The sequence below is a fragment of the Apteryx rowi genome, unplaced genomic scaffold (assembly GCF_003343035.1).
Source record: "Apteryx rowi isolate R43461 unplaced genomic scaffold, aptRow1 scaffold_324, whole genome shotgun sequence".
In the NCBI taxonomy this organism is placed as follows: domain Eukaryota; kingdom Metazoa; phylum Chordata; class Aves; order Apterygiformes; family Apterygidae; genus Apteryx; species Apteryx rowi.
Window position 1 is genome coordinate 17,862 of NW_020449686.1, and position 16,950 is coordinate 34,811.

Here is a 16,950-nt window from a genome sequence, read left to right on the forward strand (position 1 = left end):
GGGGGGAGTGGGTGGGAGAAGGAAGAAAGGGGCCTCTGGGAGCTATTTATGGGGTCAAAATAACATGAGACCTGCTCTTCTTGTAGTATTTCCACTATCAAGGAAATGAAATACTGTGAGAAGACCAGCACTTGCATTATTTTGGCCCCATAAATGGCTCCCCGAGGCATTCCAAAGCCCGTGAAAAACAAACACAAATACAAATAAATGCTAATACTGGAAATGTAAATACTAAAACCTGCCCTTGTCCCCAGAGGAAACGACTCACAAAGTTCTAGCTGCTCTAAAAAAAAGACAGGAAAAAAGAGAAAAGAGCAGGAACATCTGCTGAAGTGATGAGGAGAAAGTCATTTCAGGGGAGACGAGGAATAGTCCTGTCTGCACTTTTGATGGTAACAGTAATAGGCACCGCCAGCATAATCGAGGGTCCCAGAATAATAGTGATTTTCAGGGCACATGTGCCTTCTGCTGCGTTGAAAGCTGCAGCAATAAAACCCATCCCAGCCGTGCACATCTGGCAGTGTCAGAGACCTGGCAGTGCCCAGGCTCACAGTGCAGGGCTGGCAGGACCATCCCAGCTGTGCACATCTGGCAGCATCAGAGACCTGGCAGTGCCTGTGCTCGCAGAGCAAGGCTGGCAGGACTGTGGGACCATCCCAGCTGTGCACATCTGGCCGCATTGGAGGCCCAGGCAGTGCCCGGGCTTGCAGAGCAGGGCTGGCAGGACCATCCCAGCCATGCACATCTGGCAGCACTGGAGGCCCAGGCAGTGCCTGGGCTCGCAGAGCAGGGCTGGCAGGACCACGGCCACCAGCTGCCCACAGGGGCTACGGGCAGGTGAGGTTCTCCCCCCGCTCAGACAAGCGGCGCCAGCACGCACTCTGAGTTTGCCCAGACAAGCACGTGCCGAAGTGACGAACGGCCCAGGCACCCCAATCCGGGGCACCTCCCCGGGGCCGGATGCTTGGCAAGGGGCTGCGCAGGCAGTTTCTGGTGGTCCGGCCCCTTGGTGATGGCCATACAAACCAGACATCAGTGCTCACAGGCCCCTTCGGTGACCTGGGCCCTCATCTCCCACCTGAACGAAGTCACCTCTCCATCCCTGCCACGTTGGGACAACCCTGAGCTGGCCTGGCCCTGCAGGGAGGTGCCGCTCGCGGGACTGCGAGCTCTGCAGCACGGCAGACATGACCCTGTGGTAACGATCGCTCCGGCCTCGTGGCTCCCTCTGTGGACCAGCCTTTTTCCAGTCCCATCGTCCTATCCGTCCTGCTGTCCGTGCACCGCTGCTTGCCGATCAGCACAGGGTGAGCTCGCCCAGCCCACGCAGAGGGGCAGGCCCTCTCCCCCAGCGCCCGGCGCGCTCGGTAACTCAAGTGTTATTCAGAAAGCACTGGAAGCTCGAACGCATTGCAAAGCAAACGGCGGTCACCCTCCGTTTGGCCTTACTTTGCACACGGCCGCCAGGAGCCGGGACCAGCCGCCGTCCCCTGCTTCCTCCCGTGCCTATGACAGGCCGCATTTGTTGCATGAGGGAGAAACTGAAAAAGCCTCACATGCAACGTTGCTTTCTGTTAAAGTTTCTAAACACCGTGCTGGAGCCTCACACTTGTGTCCCTTGTTCTGCCCCTGAAGTCATGCTCTGTTCTCACGAAGTTCGCTACCAAAGCGGGGAGGACAGAGGGAGGAGCTGCGGCGGCAAAGCCTGCGATCTCCAGGTAGGCGGCAGAGCCCGAGAAGCCCGTCCGGCCCCAGTCCGCGCGCGCCTGCTCTATATTCCACTCCAAAAAGCTCCAGGAACTGTCAAAGGACTACATCAAATCTAGAAAGGTACAAAGCCCTGCCAAGCTTAAATGTGAAACCATTTTATGTGGCACATTAATTCAATGCCCGAAGAAAATCTATATAGCCCTCTTTTGCCCGGAACACTCATAAATTATGCTGCCTTTCTTATTGGTGCTCTCTGCGTAGTGGTCCACTTGAAGCCATGGTATCTCCTTTATGTCTACTCAAAAGTCTCATCTCCAGTGCATTATTTCTCCTAATGGTTTTTCCTTTCTCTCTGTTTGCCTTCCCCTACAACAGGCTGTTAAGCACAGTTTCAAAATATCCTCAAAAATCACTTGCTGAAAGCGCTGACCCTTTCCCTTACCTGCTGAGAACTGCACCAAGCCCTGCACGGCACGGCCGAGACGGGGCCGGGATAAACGATACAGCGACAGCCAGCCTGATGTGTCGGGCTAGCGGGGAAGCAGCAGCAGCTCTGAATACAAGAATTATTCTTCATCATCTCGAACTGTCACAACACATTACGCTCAAAGCCCAGCTCGCTGGAGGAGTGACCCTGCGCTGAATGGGAGAGCGCTCGGGGAAAGAACTAATTGTAGCCTCTTTTCACACGTCAGTCACTTTTCACAGCACCAAGCCTTTCAAGCTCAACTAATGTCAAGTTCCCTTTTCCTTTTTCTGGGCTGAGTACTTCTGATTTTTTAAGGATGGCATTTTTAAAGGAACGAGGTCTCTGGCAAGGCATGAAGCCGGGGAGGGGCGGGAAGGAAGCGTCAGGAGAAGCACGCATCAGAAAGCCTATCGGACAGCTGAAGATTCATTAGGAATTATACAATTAACAAGGAGGAATGCAGGAAGCGGGGGAATGGCCACGAGGGCCGGGGCCTCCCTGGTTTCACTTCCATCACTCGCTGCAACCGTCTCTCCGGGCTCAGCGCGAGCCGCAGGGCTGGACGCGCTGCCGTCACGCAACCGGGACGCAAGGCTGGTCCTTGCTCCGCGGTGGGGTCAGAGAGACAAGGTGCTGCTTAGCAAAACCGCTGAGCTGGTTCGCACGTCTCCACCGCCACGAGCAGTTTTTGAATGAACAGTTAAAAGGCCAAAATTAGAGCCTCCTTTTAAAATGAAGGATAATTTCTTTCATTTTTAAGAGAAATGAGAAGACTCCCTGCAGACGCACTTTTCAAAATGACAGCCTGGCCTGTGCTCTTAGACAGACAAATGCAAGGGTACTTCATACCTTCCTGTCTTTAACCGAAATTGTAAAACACGCTGTGGCAAGGACTATTTTTTTACTCTATATTTGTACAATGCCTATTACAGGGGACTTGCATAGCTGACGGGGGCTTCCAAGTGTTACTTATTAACTGTAATGAATAATAATTATGCAGCTTCTGCCATCTGGATTCTCATTCAAAAGGATCCTGTGCAAAGCGCACACTAAAAGGCAATTTCTGCTAACACAATGGAAGTCTTGAGGATCTCTTAAACTGTTTGTAATTTACACAACGCTCCCTAGTGAAAGGATTAGTTAAACATTTTTATTTTACTGATTGCCGCTGAATGGCGCGGGCCGTGCTGCCGCGGAGGATCGCGCGCCCGCCCGCCCCGGAGCGCCGCTTCCGCTCCCCTTTACGGTGACGCGCGCTTTTAAACCTAAGCTCTCCGTCTTCCAGTGTTTAGACAACATCCCAAACTCAGCTGCACACTTCTGGCTCTATTACCGTAAGAACAGTTACTGCTAACATCAGTCAGCCGCGGGACCCCCCCCAACAGCTACTTTATAGTGCTTTACTAATTGGGAGAACCAGATTATTAGAACGGTGAAAAGTCGGCTAAACCTGCCCTCTGCCACTGCCCAGGGCGGAGGCTGCTCGCCTGCGCCGACTCCCCCAGCACTCGGCAAACCGCGGAGGCAGCCAGCAGGGATGGATGTCCCGCGATGCTTCGGGCAGCCGTGACAGAACTGCTCCTAAGAAAGACTTTTTTTTTTCTTTTTTTTCAAACCAGCAGTTTGGAAAAAAAGAGAACTTAAACTACATTCAAAAGAGGAAACGTAATACTACGGCATTTGACCACTGAAAATCAACCTCCTTATTAAAACGGTTTCATTGTGCTGCAACCTGAAAGATGTTGAGACCCCACAGAAGCAGCTCCATTAAATTTTCAAAGTAAAAAAGACTTGCAAACACTGCCCGAACAACTTCTCCAAAACCAGAATTCAGTGGCCTATGTAAAATATTAGTTACTGTCAAATTATCTTACAATAACTCTAATGCTGAATCCGCATAGAGTTCTTTAACGCGATGCACTTGGAGATGAGACCTGGCATGTTGGAAAAAAGGTGGCAGGATCTCGCAACGAGATGGGGAGGCGGAGAAGGCATGGCGCAACCAAGGGAACGAAGACTGAGCCTTCTGAACATCGGAACCCCTCGGAGACCGCAGGTTTCACCTCTAGTGCCTTATTTCAATGCTAAGATGCCAAACAACTAACACTTATAAAATCGAGGGGACATCTGAACTTACAGAAAAGTCTGGATTTACTTCAAGCACGAAGAGATTGTTGAGATACGGACAAAACATTCTCATGCATGAACTTTTAAAGACTTTTGTCTACAAAAAAGAAGTTGTGTTTCCTTTAAAAAGAGAAACCAAAAAGCTCCATACCACTTGATTCCATAGAGTATGAGACCCAAGACTTTGGCATCTAGCCAGACTTGACTCTGAACATTTTATGGAAGGTTAAAAGTGCACTAGATAAAGGACTAGCATTTAGAGAGACAATATTCTTCATGATAGGCACTTTCACAATGACTGCAGTGCTTTTAAAAAATAATCTCAAGTTTCCTAGAGCTGTATATTTTTGTAAAGAGGTTTAGGATGTTTTCCTGCATAAATGGCACTTCAGAAGGATGAGTTGCCTATTTTAGTCAGTATGTGAAATATCAAAAACTAGAACAGTCCAATGGTTATAGAAAATAGATTTCTCCAGCCTATAAACATAATGTAAACCTACTAACTCCTTATGCAAGGTTTCCAGAAGAGTTTTTAAAATGAATATGCAGATACGGGTTGTTTTGGTTTAAAGGAATTCCCTCCTACCCCATCTTGAGAGCTTCAGTATGCTGCTACCATAAATCCTATAATGTGCCTTATACGTAACACACACTTTCCTGTGTGAGCCAGTGTGTATACACATTTTTTAATGTATTTAGGCAGAATTATCTTGTATCTTCAGTTACGCAAGCAGCACATCTGTGTGTATCAGACCAAAAGCATTTATAGAGAAAACACTGTATTAAAATTCCTGGGTTTGGTCTCTCATTCCCAGGGTTATGGGAGTGTCTCGGATTGCTCAACAGTGACCCCTCTGTCAGCCTCTGCCTCCGCGGAGGAAAATACAAAGTCAAAGGCAATCCACGTGTTCGGACACCTACCAGCCTCCTGCTTAGCGTCCTGCACTCACGGGCTCTGGCTCCGGCCCGGAGGTTTGGTGGAGGCGTGCAGCCTAACCCTAGCCCTACCCTTGCAGCCACCACGTCTCTGCGCGGCCAGGCCCACACCCCACAACCTGCTTCCGAGGCTTCCCCTTCCCGTGACCTTCAACAGGAGCCGAGGGTGCTCAGGACCTCGGGGACCTGGATCGTGCCTCGCAGACGGCTGTACCAGCCCTGCGGCGCGCGAGCGCGACGGCCCGCGGCGCTCCAGGGGTGCCGAGGTGAAGCCCGCTTGCTCTCCCATGCTCAACTGAGCGGTCCTAGCGAAAAAGCTGGGTACAGAAAAGCTGCTTGAATGTCAAAATAACAAATATGGTGATTACCTCACGGTCTGGGCAGCATTTCACTGATATGCTGAATGAGGGATTTCAGACATGCCTAAACCTCAAAACTTCAGCAATTTCTTTCATGTCTAAGACCTAGTTTTTTCCCCCTCTTGTGATGTTGCCTAGGTTATTGGATCCCCTTAATAATCCTCATTTAGGAAAACAAGGCAACATATAACTCATGAGGAGGACAACTTCTGTGCTTTCCACGTGTGCCTATGTGTGCATCTGCGCATATGTGTGGGCAGGCTTACGTGTGCCTGACAAAAATGTATTGCTGAGTTCATTTTAAAAGGATAGTATTACAAAGCAAAGTAATTCTGGCACAGCTTCTAGTACTTCTGACACAAAGTGGCCTTTCTGGACAGTGAGGAAAGCTACTGATAGACGCTGGGCTGTCTTCCTGGCACAGATTGATGCTGAGGAGGAAGCTAGAATGGACTGGAATTTGGGTTTGATTCAAAGGAAAAGTTAAAAGTTTGGGGGGAGCAGATGCTCAGCTGGTCCAAATCAGAGAGTTTCGCCGAAGCGCGTGCAGCCGCACAACATGTCACCAAGGATCCAGCCTCGCCTGCTAATCGAACTGGTTCCAGCCTCTTGAATCTGAACAGCTCAGGTGGAAATCTCATGAGAAGAGGTTTTCTCCTTTAATTTCCCCAGTGCTGGTTCTAGTGTCTTTGAGAAACTCCAAACACATCCAAATAATTCTAGTTCCAAAGTGAACTGATTTGGTCAATTCAGTCAATTATTTTAAAGATTACGTTGACATTGCTGCTTCAAGCAGATCAATTTTCTGAATGCAGACCTAATTTTAAGAAGCACTCAAAGCTCTTAAAATCAAGTCTCTACCTAGACTGAGTATAAACTGTGCCTGGAGAAACAACAGGTCAACCTTGTGGACTCACTCACAGGACTGCTTGAGGATCTTAATACACTGTCTTATTTATATAGCTCCAAATTCTTAAGTTAGACATAAATATGAAAAAGCCTCAATAAAAGTGGCATCTGAAGCTTAATATGGCATTTTGTTAATGGGGTTGCTCAGCACGATAGTTTGCATTTGTTCTCATGAAACCAGAGGACAGCTATTGAAAGTAGACTGGGCATTTTCACTTTTAAAACATTGTAGTTTAAAAATTGTTCAAGTAGTGATTCTAATATATTTTGCCTTTTTAGTTACCCTATTAAAAACACCATCAAATGTGGGAATGAGCTGCACACCATGGAAAAGTGTGCAGCAGAGGAGAACTCTTGTGTGAAAGGTGGCAAACCTATTAGCAAAGCGAGGCATTCCTGCAGCCCCATCCCACGTAAAAACCAAGTTAAATCATCTCAAGCTGTTCGGATTCAGCTTTGTATTTGGGCATCTGGCAGTAGAGTTAATATAACTACCTGCTCTTCATGTTGCATTTTTCTGCAGACTTTCGCTCACGTTTTGATGTGAGCCACACTTCCAAGCGGTAAGCCAACCAAGTGAGGGCAGAATACTGTCAAATATAATCTGAAGATTCTTTTTTAAAGCGTGCTGATAAAACTGGCCCTAAGTGCAGGCAAACAAGTGTGTTCAGAGCTCAGCTATGGGGCTGTCCTTGCACCATGCACCCCGTCCACGGCTGCCTCTGTGGCTGCCGATCAGGGAGGAAGGCTACTAGGTTAATTTGTCTTTTGATTATCTCCTCCAAACATCATTTCCACTTGACAAGCCGGCCTCCGTGTCTGCGAGCCCAAGGGGAAGAGCTGCTCAGCGAGGCATGTGCGCAGCAGCCTCGACAAGAGGCGGGAGATCCCAGGGCTGGGAATGCTCTGCTCCGGCCGAGGAAGGAATCGGAAAAGTAACACGCAGCAAGGGGAAAAGCTCCGAGCACGCCGCCTCGCATGCAGCAGGAGGCTGCTGCCGGCTCCCCGCACGCGGACGAGGCGCTTGGCGTTACCGGTAGCCGCTCAGGATGCTGCCGCCGTTTCCGCCCCGGAGCAGCCGCTCACCGAGGGCAGCTCCGCGGGGCGCTTGCTGGCTGTAGCTGCCCACGGCACCGCGCTGCACGCCGCGCTGCTGGCTGGGTCCGGCGGAGCGATGGGGCTTGGCCCGGCTGCGCGGCCCGCCGGCACCTTCCCGCCTCCGGCCTTCCCACCAAAACTGCTCTGGGAACAGCCAGGGAAGCGATGCTGACCCTTTGCCTTTCACAACACCATCCGCTTTTGATGTAAACACAGAGTTCATGTTTTGGGCAGATATTGAGAAAGTCACTGACCAAGGAAATAACAAATAAATACCGGAAAAAAAAAGACAATTTTTAGCTGTGGGGGTATTCTTGGAAAATGGGATAAAATGCCTCTCACAGAAAAAGGCAGCAAACAATTTGCTTCCTGGAAACAGCCATTTTCTCAGCACGATGGCTTAGCGGAGTTTCAGTAAGCGGCTGCCATCAGCCAGGGCTAGACACTGCAAAATTCTGTATTTTTCCCCAACAGTGAATGGTTGTTACTACCTGTTTCTATCGGCACGGAAAACTAATTCCTTCATCACTGGGACATGGGACAGAGCACATTCAGAGCATAAGGAAGCTGCACACGCTCGCTATGATGGGAACTGTCTTGGAGAAAACTCTGCAAACCAGAATCTGCTAATGCCCGAGCGCCGCGGAGCACAGACTAACAGCCAGCGAGCAACAAGAGCAAAACCACCTTGTCTGAAATGAAAGAAATGCAGAATATAAACAAACAGCAGAAGTGGGGGAAATGCTATTTACATTTTTTAGAAGTTTTTATCTTTTTTCTAAATGAGCGCATGCGTTACCAAGTATGTAATAACCAACGATGTCATTTAAGAGGGCACCAGCAAAAACATAGAAAAACGCAGCCAGTCTACTTCTACCTTTTTGTCTATACCTTTCACCTCAACATCTTTTTTGTTCTTCGTGAAAGAACAGACAACTTTTACATAGCAACATTTTTACAGAAAGAACATGCCTTTGGAGGTTTCTTTCTAAAACCACTTAAGTGGAATTCTGCAACAGCCCAAACCATGTCTCCCTTCTGCTGGGACAGTAGCATAGATGGTTTTTCCACTTGCAAAATGCTTCCAAATGATTTCTAATTTTTCTTACTATTAGCTTTCTGCCAACAGATTGTGCATACAATATTCAGCAATAACAGAGTAAGATAAAAACTGCTGCAGCTTGAGAAGTGAGCTCAGGATATGATTTCTCCTCACCGGATGCCTGGAAGATGTCACTGAAATTCTCTCTCTCTTAGTGCAACCCGCGTGGAGCCAATATGAACTCCCAGCAAAGTGCTTAAAAACCCATTATTTATAATAACTGTTAAATGATGAGACATTGTTTACCCAGATCGCAAGATAAATTCTCACTTACAGAATGCTTGCCTGACTGTCCTGAACATCATCTGGTTTTTATTTAAATGCAAAATGTAATTAGGCTCCCAATAACACAGCAGAAGAATTCAATAAGATAGGGCTTTTCACTTACAGTTTAATATTAACATTTTCCCATAAATGTTAATGAATCAAAGTCTACTGTTTTATATATTATCCATGGTGGGGAGACAGTAGGCTAGGAATAGAGGGAGAGATGATATTTTCATACCACAAATTACGATATGTACTTCAAGGAGAACTACCCGCACCCGGCACCCCTAGGACCCGGCCACAGCACTGCTTCCTCCTGGCTGCAGACACCAAGCCTTGCCCTGCTGGCAGCACTCCAAGAAGCAGCAGCAGCAGCGATAAGCGAGAGCCTCCCGGCGCGCAGATCGCCTTTGTTTTTTTCTCCTTTTTCCCTTGTTGTCTCTCCCCCATTCCGCTTTCTGCCTGACCATCTCCACTAGATACGCTCCACGCATCAGATAGCCAACAGCAGAGCTGTTAAACAAGGATGCGGGTCCAAAGCCCTGATGCTCTTAGACTGCAGCTCGGATAGCAGGGCTAAATTATCAGAAAAATCAGGCTGCTATTTGTCTGATATTCTTTTAGAGAAAGGTACAGGGGTGATGAGAGGTGACGGCTTTGTAGCAGACAAGACTGCAGACTACAGCACTGTGTTAGAAAACAATGTGGCATCTGAACAGATGGAAGATGGCCTTTGGAGTGCTGCTCTGCTCTGGCGTAGGTGGCTTCGATGGCACTTTAGCAGCCCATCAGGGTGCTCCTGCCTCTCCGCAGCGTTTCCCGGCGCTGGAGCCCTGGGGAGCAGAGCTAGCAGCGCAAGAGGGGCCTCTGCGGCCGAGAGGAGCCAAAGCGGCAGGGCCAAAGGCTTGGCTCACACTGCTGCACTATAATTGTTTTAGCTTTTGACTTTCCATTTATTGATGAGAGTTTTGCTGTGTTAATGTGTATTTTGTTGTTTGGTGACTCATACTTCATTGTATCTCTCTAATAAGAAGCGTTCATTTAACAGTTTGGCTACTTAACAATTTATTGCATAAATGGGTTTCCATTCTCTAGCCTTCTCCCCTGTCTCCCCTAATGAGGCCATGCATACTTCATGAGCGCTCTGCTCTGCAATAGCTTTGGCTATCTTCCGCTCAGACCCAGGGAAGAGAAGACGCCCGTGACATCAGTGTGATGCTAATGCTCTACCAGGGCACGAAGGGGAGTCTGCAAATTGGCCGCACGTAGCTTTCAGATAAAGAAAGGCCCAAACTTGTGGAGAGGTAATGCGAGATGCAGAGCAGACCTGCGGCGTACGGCGAGCGCTCGCATATGCAAGCGGCGGTGTCAGCCCAGCAACCCACGCCGGAGAGAGCCGGGGTCGGAGCGGCTGGCGCCGCGCCGGCAGCTGTTGCCCACCTCCCGCCCCAGAGGCACAGCACACCCCAGGGCACCACCCGACTCGCCCTTAATATGAGGGTCCCAAAACACTGTACGGTGATTTTCCGACCACTCTGGTATCTCCACTGTCCAGATGCAAAACTGAGGCAGAGAGAGAGAGGCCACAGCGCAAAGCAAGGGAGCAGCAGAGCCGACCGGAGACCTCGCGTCTTCCCGCGCCAAGCCAGGCTTTGGGAGCAAGCCCCGGGCACCAACTGATGGTTGCACCTAGGAGCACTCCCGCAAAAATCAGCCAAATTCCCCCAGCCCCCCGCTGAAAGGGTCTCTGGGCCTGCTGCATTTGCGAGGAGAAAGCGGAACCGTCTTGTCTGTACTCTGCCGTCCCCTCAGCAGCTGAAACAGGCTTTGGCTCACAAAACAGCTGTAAAAATAGCAGTCCTGTTTCAAACGCTTGCAGATGAGGGCTCTTACTAAGAAATATACGCTTGCCATAAAGTAAGTTACCTCCTACATCAAAATATCATGCACAGACTCCTAAAAGGAATAACAGGGCAAATACAGAAATTAGAGCTGGAAAAGTCCTATACGGCTGTCTAGTCTCCTGCCCCCTGCTCAGTGTGGGATCGGGCTGCGTGGGGCATTCTTCATATCTTTGACTTTAAAAGGGAAGATTTAATAAACACGAGGAAATGTTTTCAAACATTTAGAAAACCCCAAATAACAGATTTCCAAGACAAGCTGTACAAACAGAAAATTACTTTAGAAAACTGTTAAAAATCAACAGCTTTTGTGTGTACCAAAACACATGCCTTGAGCAGCAAGAATCACTTCATGGGCTTGATACTGCAAACCAAGGAGCTGTAAAGATGCTCAGCCCTTTGCAGAATCAGGCCTAAATGAATACTTACCATGGCGCTCTTCTTGTTCCCACTGAAATCAATAGCAAAAGCCCCAGCGATGCAAAAAAGCTTAATGCTTTACAGGGTACTCAGTGAAACAATCAAACGTGAGCAAAGCCAAGCCCGACAGAACGGAGCTTTACATTTTCCTGGGAAGTGCTGGAGGATTGCAGTAGCAGAATTAATTTGCTTGATCATTAGGGAAAAAAATAACAAACAAAATCCAACACAATAACAAATCTCTAAGGAGAAAGGGAATTGTTTCTCTGTTAACTACTTGGAGACAAAGCACTGGAAGAAAAATGTCCAGTTCCAATAATGTCATAACCTGATTACAGCCTGCACAGAAGAGCTAAAACACTTGCAGAACAACGAGTAAGAAATTAAGTTTCAAATTGAGTGCTGGCCCTATCTTGTGTCACTTCTTTATATTCCAGCAGAAAGGACACCGCTGAGCACATTTCACATCCACCAGCCTGCGATGCCTGGATGCAGACATCATTTAGTCATCTCACATATGTTTTTTCCCATTTCTTTCTCCAGGAGGAATGACAAATCTAGAAATGTGACTGCACTTTGTTTTATTATGATATTGATTTTTCCTGCAAAGGGAAAGTGCATTTATCCCCGAGGTCTGTGTACTGGCAAGAAAGGGTTAAGAAAATGTTTATCACAAAACTGGCTTCAGAGTTGAAAGTAATGTGATCAGTAATGAATTTTGTGTTACATTAGGTTGTATAAATGGACAGACAAGCGCAGACAACAAGTGGCCAGGAGTCGGGGCTAATCTAATGATGTAAAAATAGAGACAGCACCAATTATACTTGGGGCCAGCTCAGAGCTCCTGCAGGGACTGCAAATGAATAGGTACAAATCAAATTACTGACTAATAGACGCACTACAAGAGAGGGCAGTCAATGCTAAATACATTAGGGCCTTGTGACCTCTCTGCTCTGAACAGCAGAATCCTAAATTTGACTTAAAAAAAAATCAAAGAAACTCTTGTTCATTTAAAGAGAGAAATAGAACAATGTTATTTGTGAAATGATTTGAAACACTCGGGTATTTTTTTGTTTTGTTCCTCTACGGCCACACTATGTATGTAACCCCGTGAAATCGGACAAAGGGATTCCTTTTAAAACTAGGAGAAATATTCTTTGTGCAAAAGTAAAGACCTGATAACAATACAGTTATGTTACATACCAAAACATTTCAAAGCCATGTGCCTCTTTGGGGTGATGTTTTTTACCGCTACTTCACCGGCTGTGTCTGTATCAAAAATAAAATATTTCTTAAAAAAAAAGCCTTGGTTTAATAATAAGAAAATTAAAAGGAATCTCCCCAAACCAAAACTGATTATAAATAAATGCAGTTGACCAAATTCTTATCAAATGTAGAGAGTCAGAGTTGGCTCTTGGTATCAGCACTCTCTTTAGAGACGTCCAGAGACTTTTTCTACAAACCAGGAACCTCAGTTCACACCAGAAACATTTGTAGTATCAGCATTCATCCAACCCCCCTTAATAATGCCTGACCTAGGAGAAACTCCACCAAAAAAATCCCGGCACTGGCTTTGGCGCTCTGCGCGTCACCCCGAAGGGCCGAGGAGGAGGCGACCCGCTTGGCAGGGCTGCGCCGTGCTCCGACGCCTTCCCCGGCCCAGGGTGACAAGGGGACAATAGCCAAGATTTGGTGGCCTGGGAAATAATTAGAGTTAAAAAAGTGCTTGTTGGCCCTGGACGGCTCCGCGACGGGGCGGCCCGTCGTAGCTGTCGGTCTGCGGCGGGCAGCACGCGTCGGGGCGCGGGCTCAGCGGGCGCTATCGCCGCCCGTCGCTGCCCGTCGCTGCCCCGCGTCCCCAGGGAGCGCTACCAAAGTGCCTCGAGGAGCTACACTGCTGCGTGTTGCATGCGAGAAATCACTAATAAGAACAGGTTAAAATAACACGGGGCAATGCATGCTCTTCTCATTCGGCACTTTAAAAAATGGTGGCTCTTAAAGACCCTTGAAATTTCATTTCTTTTAAAAGAGTCTCATTGTAATAAGCCTTTTGTAAGAAGAACTGCATTGAGCTCTGAGACTTATTTGAGGGGGTAATTTAATCTCTGACCCCGGGATGAATATTCCAAAAGTTCAAAGGCTGCTTTTAGCATCGGTGCTATTTGATATGCCAGGGCGTTTGCTGCCCAAGCTGATTCGGCATTGAACCTATGCAGAAACCTTTTTGCAGAAATGCTCTTCAGAGGGAAAATCAATTGTTCTGTGTTGCTGCATTCCTGCATCCCATGTCCCAGTTAGAATTAAGGCAAACTGAGGGGGGGGGAATTATCTTAGTAAAATTAAAAGGAAGAGGAAGGAAAGAAAGAGGGAAGGAAGGAAAGGTACTGATTCAAGCTCTAACTCTGTAGCGGGCTAATCCTATTCTTGAAACTAAATGTACAGATATTTTTCTGTACCAGTGGCTGCTCATCTCTGAACACAGCTTCTGATGACAGGCGTTTTCTCTTTTGGAAAAAACCCAGCATCAGAAGGTTTTTCCTGTGCCGGGATCAGAGGGATCATTCCTTCCTCCTTTCAGGCAGATGAATACCTTCTGACCTGAACCAGGCATGCAATAAAGCTTGTGACTTCACTTCTTGTCATGAACTTCAGATCTAGACCCAGGCCACAAATTTCACATAAAGATTTCAAAAACTTCCCCTTGCAAAGCTTAAAGGTGTCAAGCCCTGAGTTTGGTTGAGGCCACTGTAAGCATCTGAGAGCCAGATGCAGCGTGTGGCTTCGGAGGGAGGTCAGCTTCCAAGCTGTCCTGCAATGCAGAGCCACGTTGTAGTAGGGGCTGGTCTCCACCAGCACATCGAATTAGCTCCACTTACTTCAATTCCATTAATCACATTAAAGAGTTTGTTTCAAAATATGAGCTTCATTCATCACACTACGAGTTTGTTCGTGAAATTCAGGAGGAGTCCAGAGCATTTCTGACAGGGGCTGTGCACAGCTCTGCTGCTTCTGCGCCTCACCTCTTCTCTCACTAACTTTCCAAAGCTGGTAGTTGACAGAGTTGGAGTTTTGCAGGAATTTTGAAAAAAAATGAGACATGCTGTTTCTTTTTTACTGAAACTCTGCTCACATTATAATGGGCTTAAACTACCTCCCTTTAAATTCTGTAATAAATCTTCAAATCTTGTGGGTTTTCTTGACCATGTTGGTGCCATACTTAAATCTTTCCCTCTGCAGAACTACTGGCACTGCTTCTAAGGTGCAAAACTGGGGGGATGTTCTGCAATGTTTTAATACAGGTTTTCAGTGGAAGTTCAATGTATTCCTGATACAGGATTGGTAGAGAAAAATGCTATTTTGCTCCATAAACTGACGTGTAAACTGAGCTAACACAAGGTACTGAATTTCATGATGAATTAAAAAAAAGGATATGTGCCCACAAAGAAAAATCTTACTCTTATATGACCATGGAACAGTTCCAACACTTGTAAAACATTGCAGAAATGTGGATTTGGGTATTCTTTGTCAAAATAAATTAGATACAACTACAACATTCAGGCAGCCAAACAAATTGTAACAGAGAAGACACAGCAGACAGGCATGAACTGGAACCACAAACTGAGTAAAACAGTAAGCCAGGCTCTGCATCTCTAAAGTCGCATTGACTCCTACAGCACTCCACCGATCTAGCAGCAGAACCAGGGGTCTGACAGTGGCAGCATCACATATGTTACTAGGGAAGTTTGCAGCACTGCCTATCCTGACAAAATTAATGGAATACTTATTTATTTTGCATGTGAGAAATAGCTAATAAAAACATGTTAAAATAATAACAGCAAATGCATGCTCTTCTCATTCAAGCGCTTGAAAAAATGGTGACTCTTAAAAACCCTTGAAATTTCATTTAAGAGTCTCATTTACTTTATACTTATTTATTTTATAAATTCACAATTCTCCCTTGGAAACCTGTGTTTTGTGTTAGTCCTCTAAGCAATAAATGTACCCCCTGGCACCGTGCTATCTATGTAAAGACGTAAAGAATGGTACTTGTTTGGTTAAGTCATGAAAGTCTACAGCAGAAATGTGCCTAGATTTAATATACATTAAACCTTTTGTGCCAAAGGAGGAAGGAAGAGCTGGGGTGAACTCCCTGGCGCTGGGCATACGTTCCCTCCTAGCGCGGCAGACGCCCAGCAGTGCCAGTTCATGCTCACTTCTGCTCTCCTGCAGTTAGTAGCCTCTGTTACGGGACTGCATTACAGGCCCACTGGTTTTCTTTCGAGCCAGCCTACATCCTAATGGACACGACTGGGGGCCTAAAGAATCTGGATACCTGGGATATACATGGACCCCCCCATGATTTACCTCTAGAGAACCCAACCGCATGAGCATCGTGATTTCTGACGCCCTCCGCAGCCCGGAGGTGAAGGGGAGAGAGCGCAAGGGGCAGCTGTCTCACGGGATTCAGCGTATTTAACTCTTACTGCACAGAAACACGGACTTGTCACAGAAATAGTCTTCCTCGGTTACATTTGAGCACAGACCATCAACCGCACTGTAAAGGCTTGGTCTCATATTACAGACTAATTTTCAATTTTATGCCTAGAGATGACCAAAATGCATTTGGAAGCTTAAGAACTGTACTTATTGAAGGACTACATAAATCAGAGGATTTACTCATTACAATAATTTGGAAGGAAAGAACTCTAACCCAGGCTGGCAATTTTTGTATGACAAGTTTGAGCAGAATATTGTCAAAGAAATTTGTTTCCTGGAAGCACAGTTTCATAAATCAAAATATTAGCTTTTTTTTCTTTTTTTTGAGAATGCGATGTGAAGCCACAGCACATACTTAGAAACTATATTGCAAATGTAAATATTGTGGCTGCTGGAAAACAAAGCTTTGCAAGCAAAAGAGGTCACTGACCACTAACGTTTTGTGAGTAGACCTTCAATTTTTTTTTCTGTTAGAGTTTGACAGCAACTGAAACAGCAAAAACATCTTTTTGCATCTTTGCCAATTTACGCCTTCTTTGGAATTAAATGTGTATCTAGGCTGACAGCTTATGTACAGCAGACTCCACTTAAGATAGACATGGGTTGTCTGGATAATTGGATAACAAGGAGAATAGCTGGTTTCCCAATCAACTCAACTAGCTGTATGACTGGAGTTATCATTTAGGTCACAAGCAAAGTAGATTTTTGGGGGGTCATTTTCCAGACCTGGTTCTTCTCCCGTCCACTGTCCGACAGCCCTTGGCAGCTAGCCGGAGTCACAGACAGAAAAGACCCGTTAGGCCATCTGACTCCACTTCCCTGCAAATGCAGGATTGTTCCTCATGGTTTTAATGTCCTCTAGTTGGGTGTTTCCTATAGAGCACCTCACGGTGCTCTCTGTGATGGACAGGAGCTAGGACTGCAGAACCAGTGATGCATTGCTAACACTGCTTTCAGTGAAAATTGTAGGTAAAAACAGAGAAAAACTGTTAATATCTGCTTCCCCAAAAGGTCTGTGTATTATGAACCTGCGTTTCCTCTGCACTACTGTAGCGTATCAGCCCTGAATACTATATAAATCTATGTGCCAGCTATGTCCTAACAGTTAAGGCATTAAAAGAATCTATTTATCTCTTGCCCTTAAGTGTGTGTCAG

The 16,950-nt window shown here is 46.7% G+C and overlaps 1 protein-coding gene across 5 annotated transcripts in view; it reads right to left on the reverse strand.

Moving 5' to 3' along the window:
- BCAS3 (BCAS3, microtubule associated cell migration factor) overlaps positions 1–16,950 on the reverse strand; it is a 385,039-nt gene that overhangs the window by 4,865 nt on the left and 363,224 nt on the right. For 3 of the 5 annotated variants that reach the window (XM_026071331.1, XM_026071350.1, XM_026071334.1), the window contains one exon: positions 12,502–12,567. The exons of the other annotated variants lie outside the window; for them this stretch is intronic. In XM_026071331.1, coding sequence (XP_025927116.1) covers positions 12,502–12,567 — 66 coding nt within the window. The remainder of the gene's footprint in view (positions 1–12,501; positions 12,568–16,950) is intronic. 5 annotated transcript variants of the gene reach the window in all.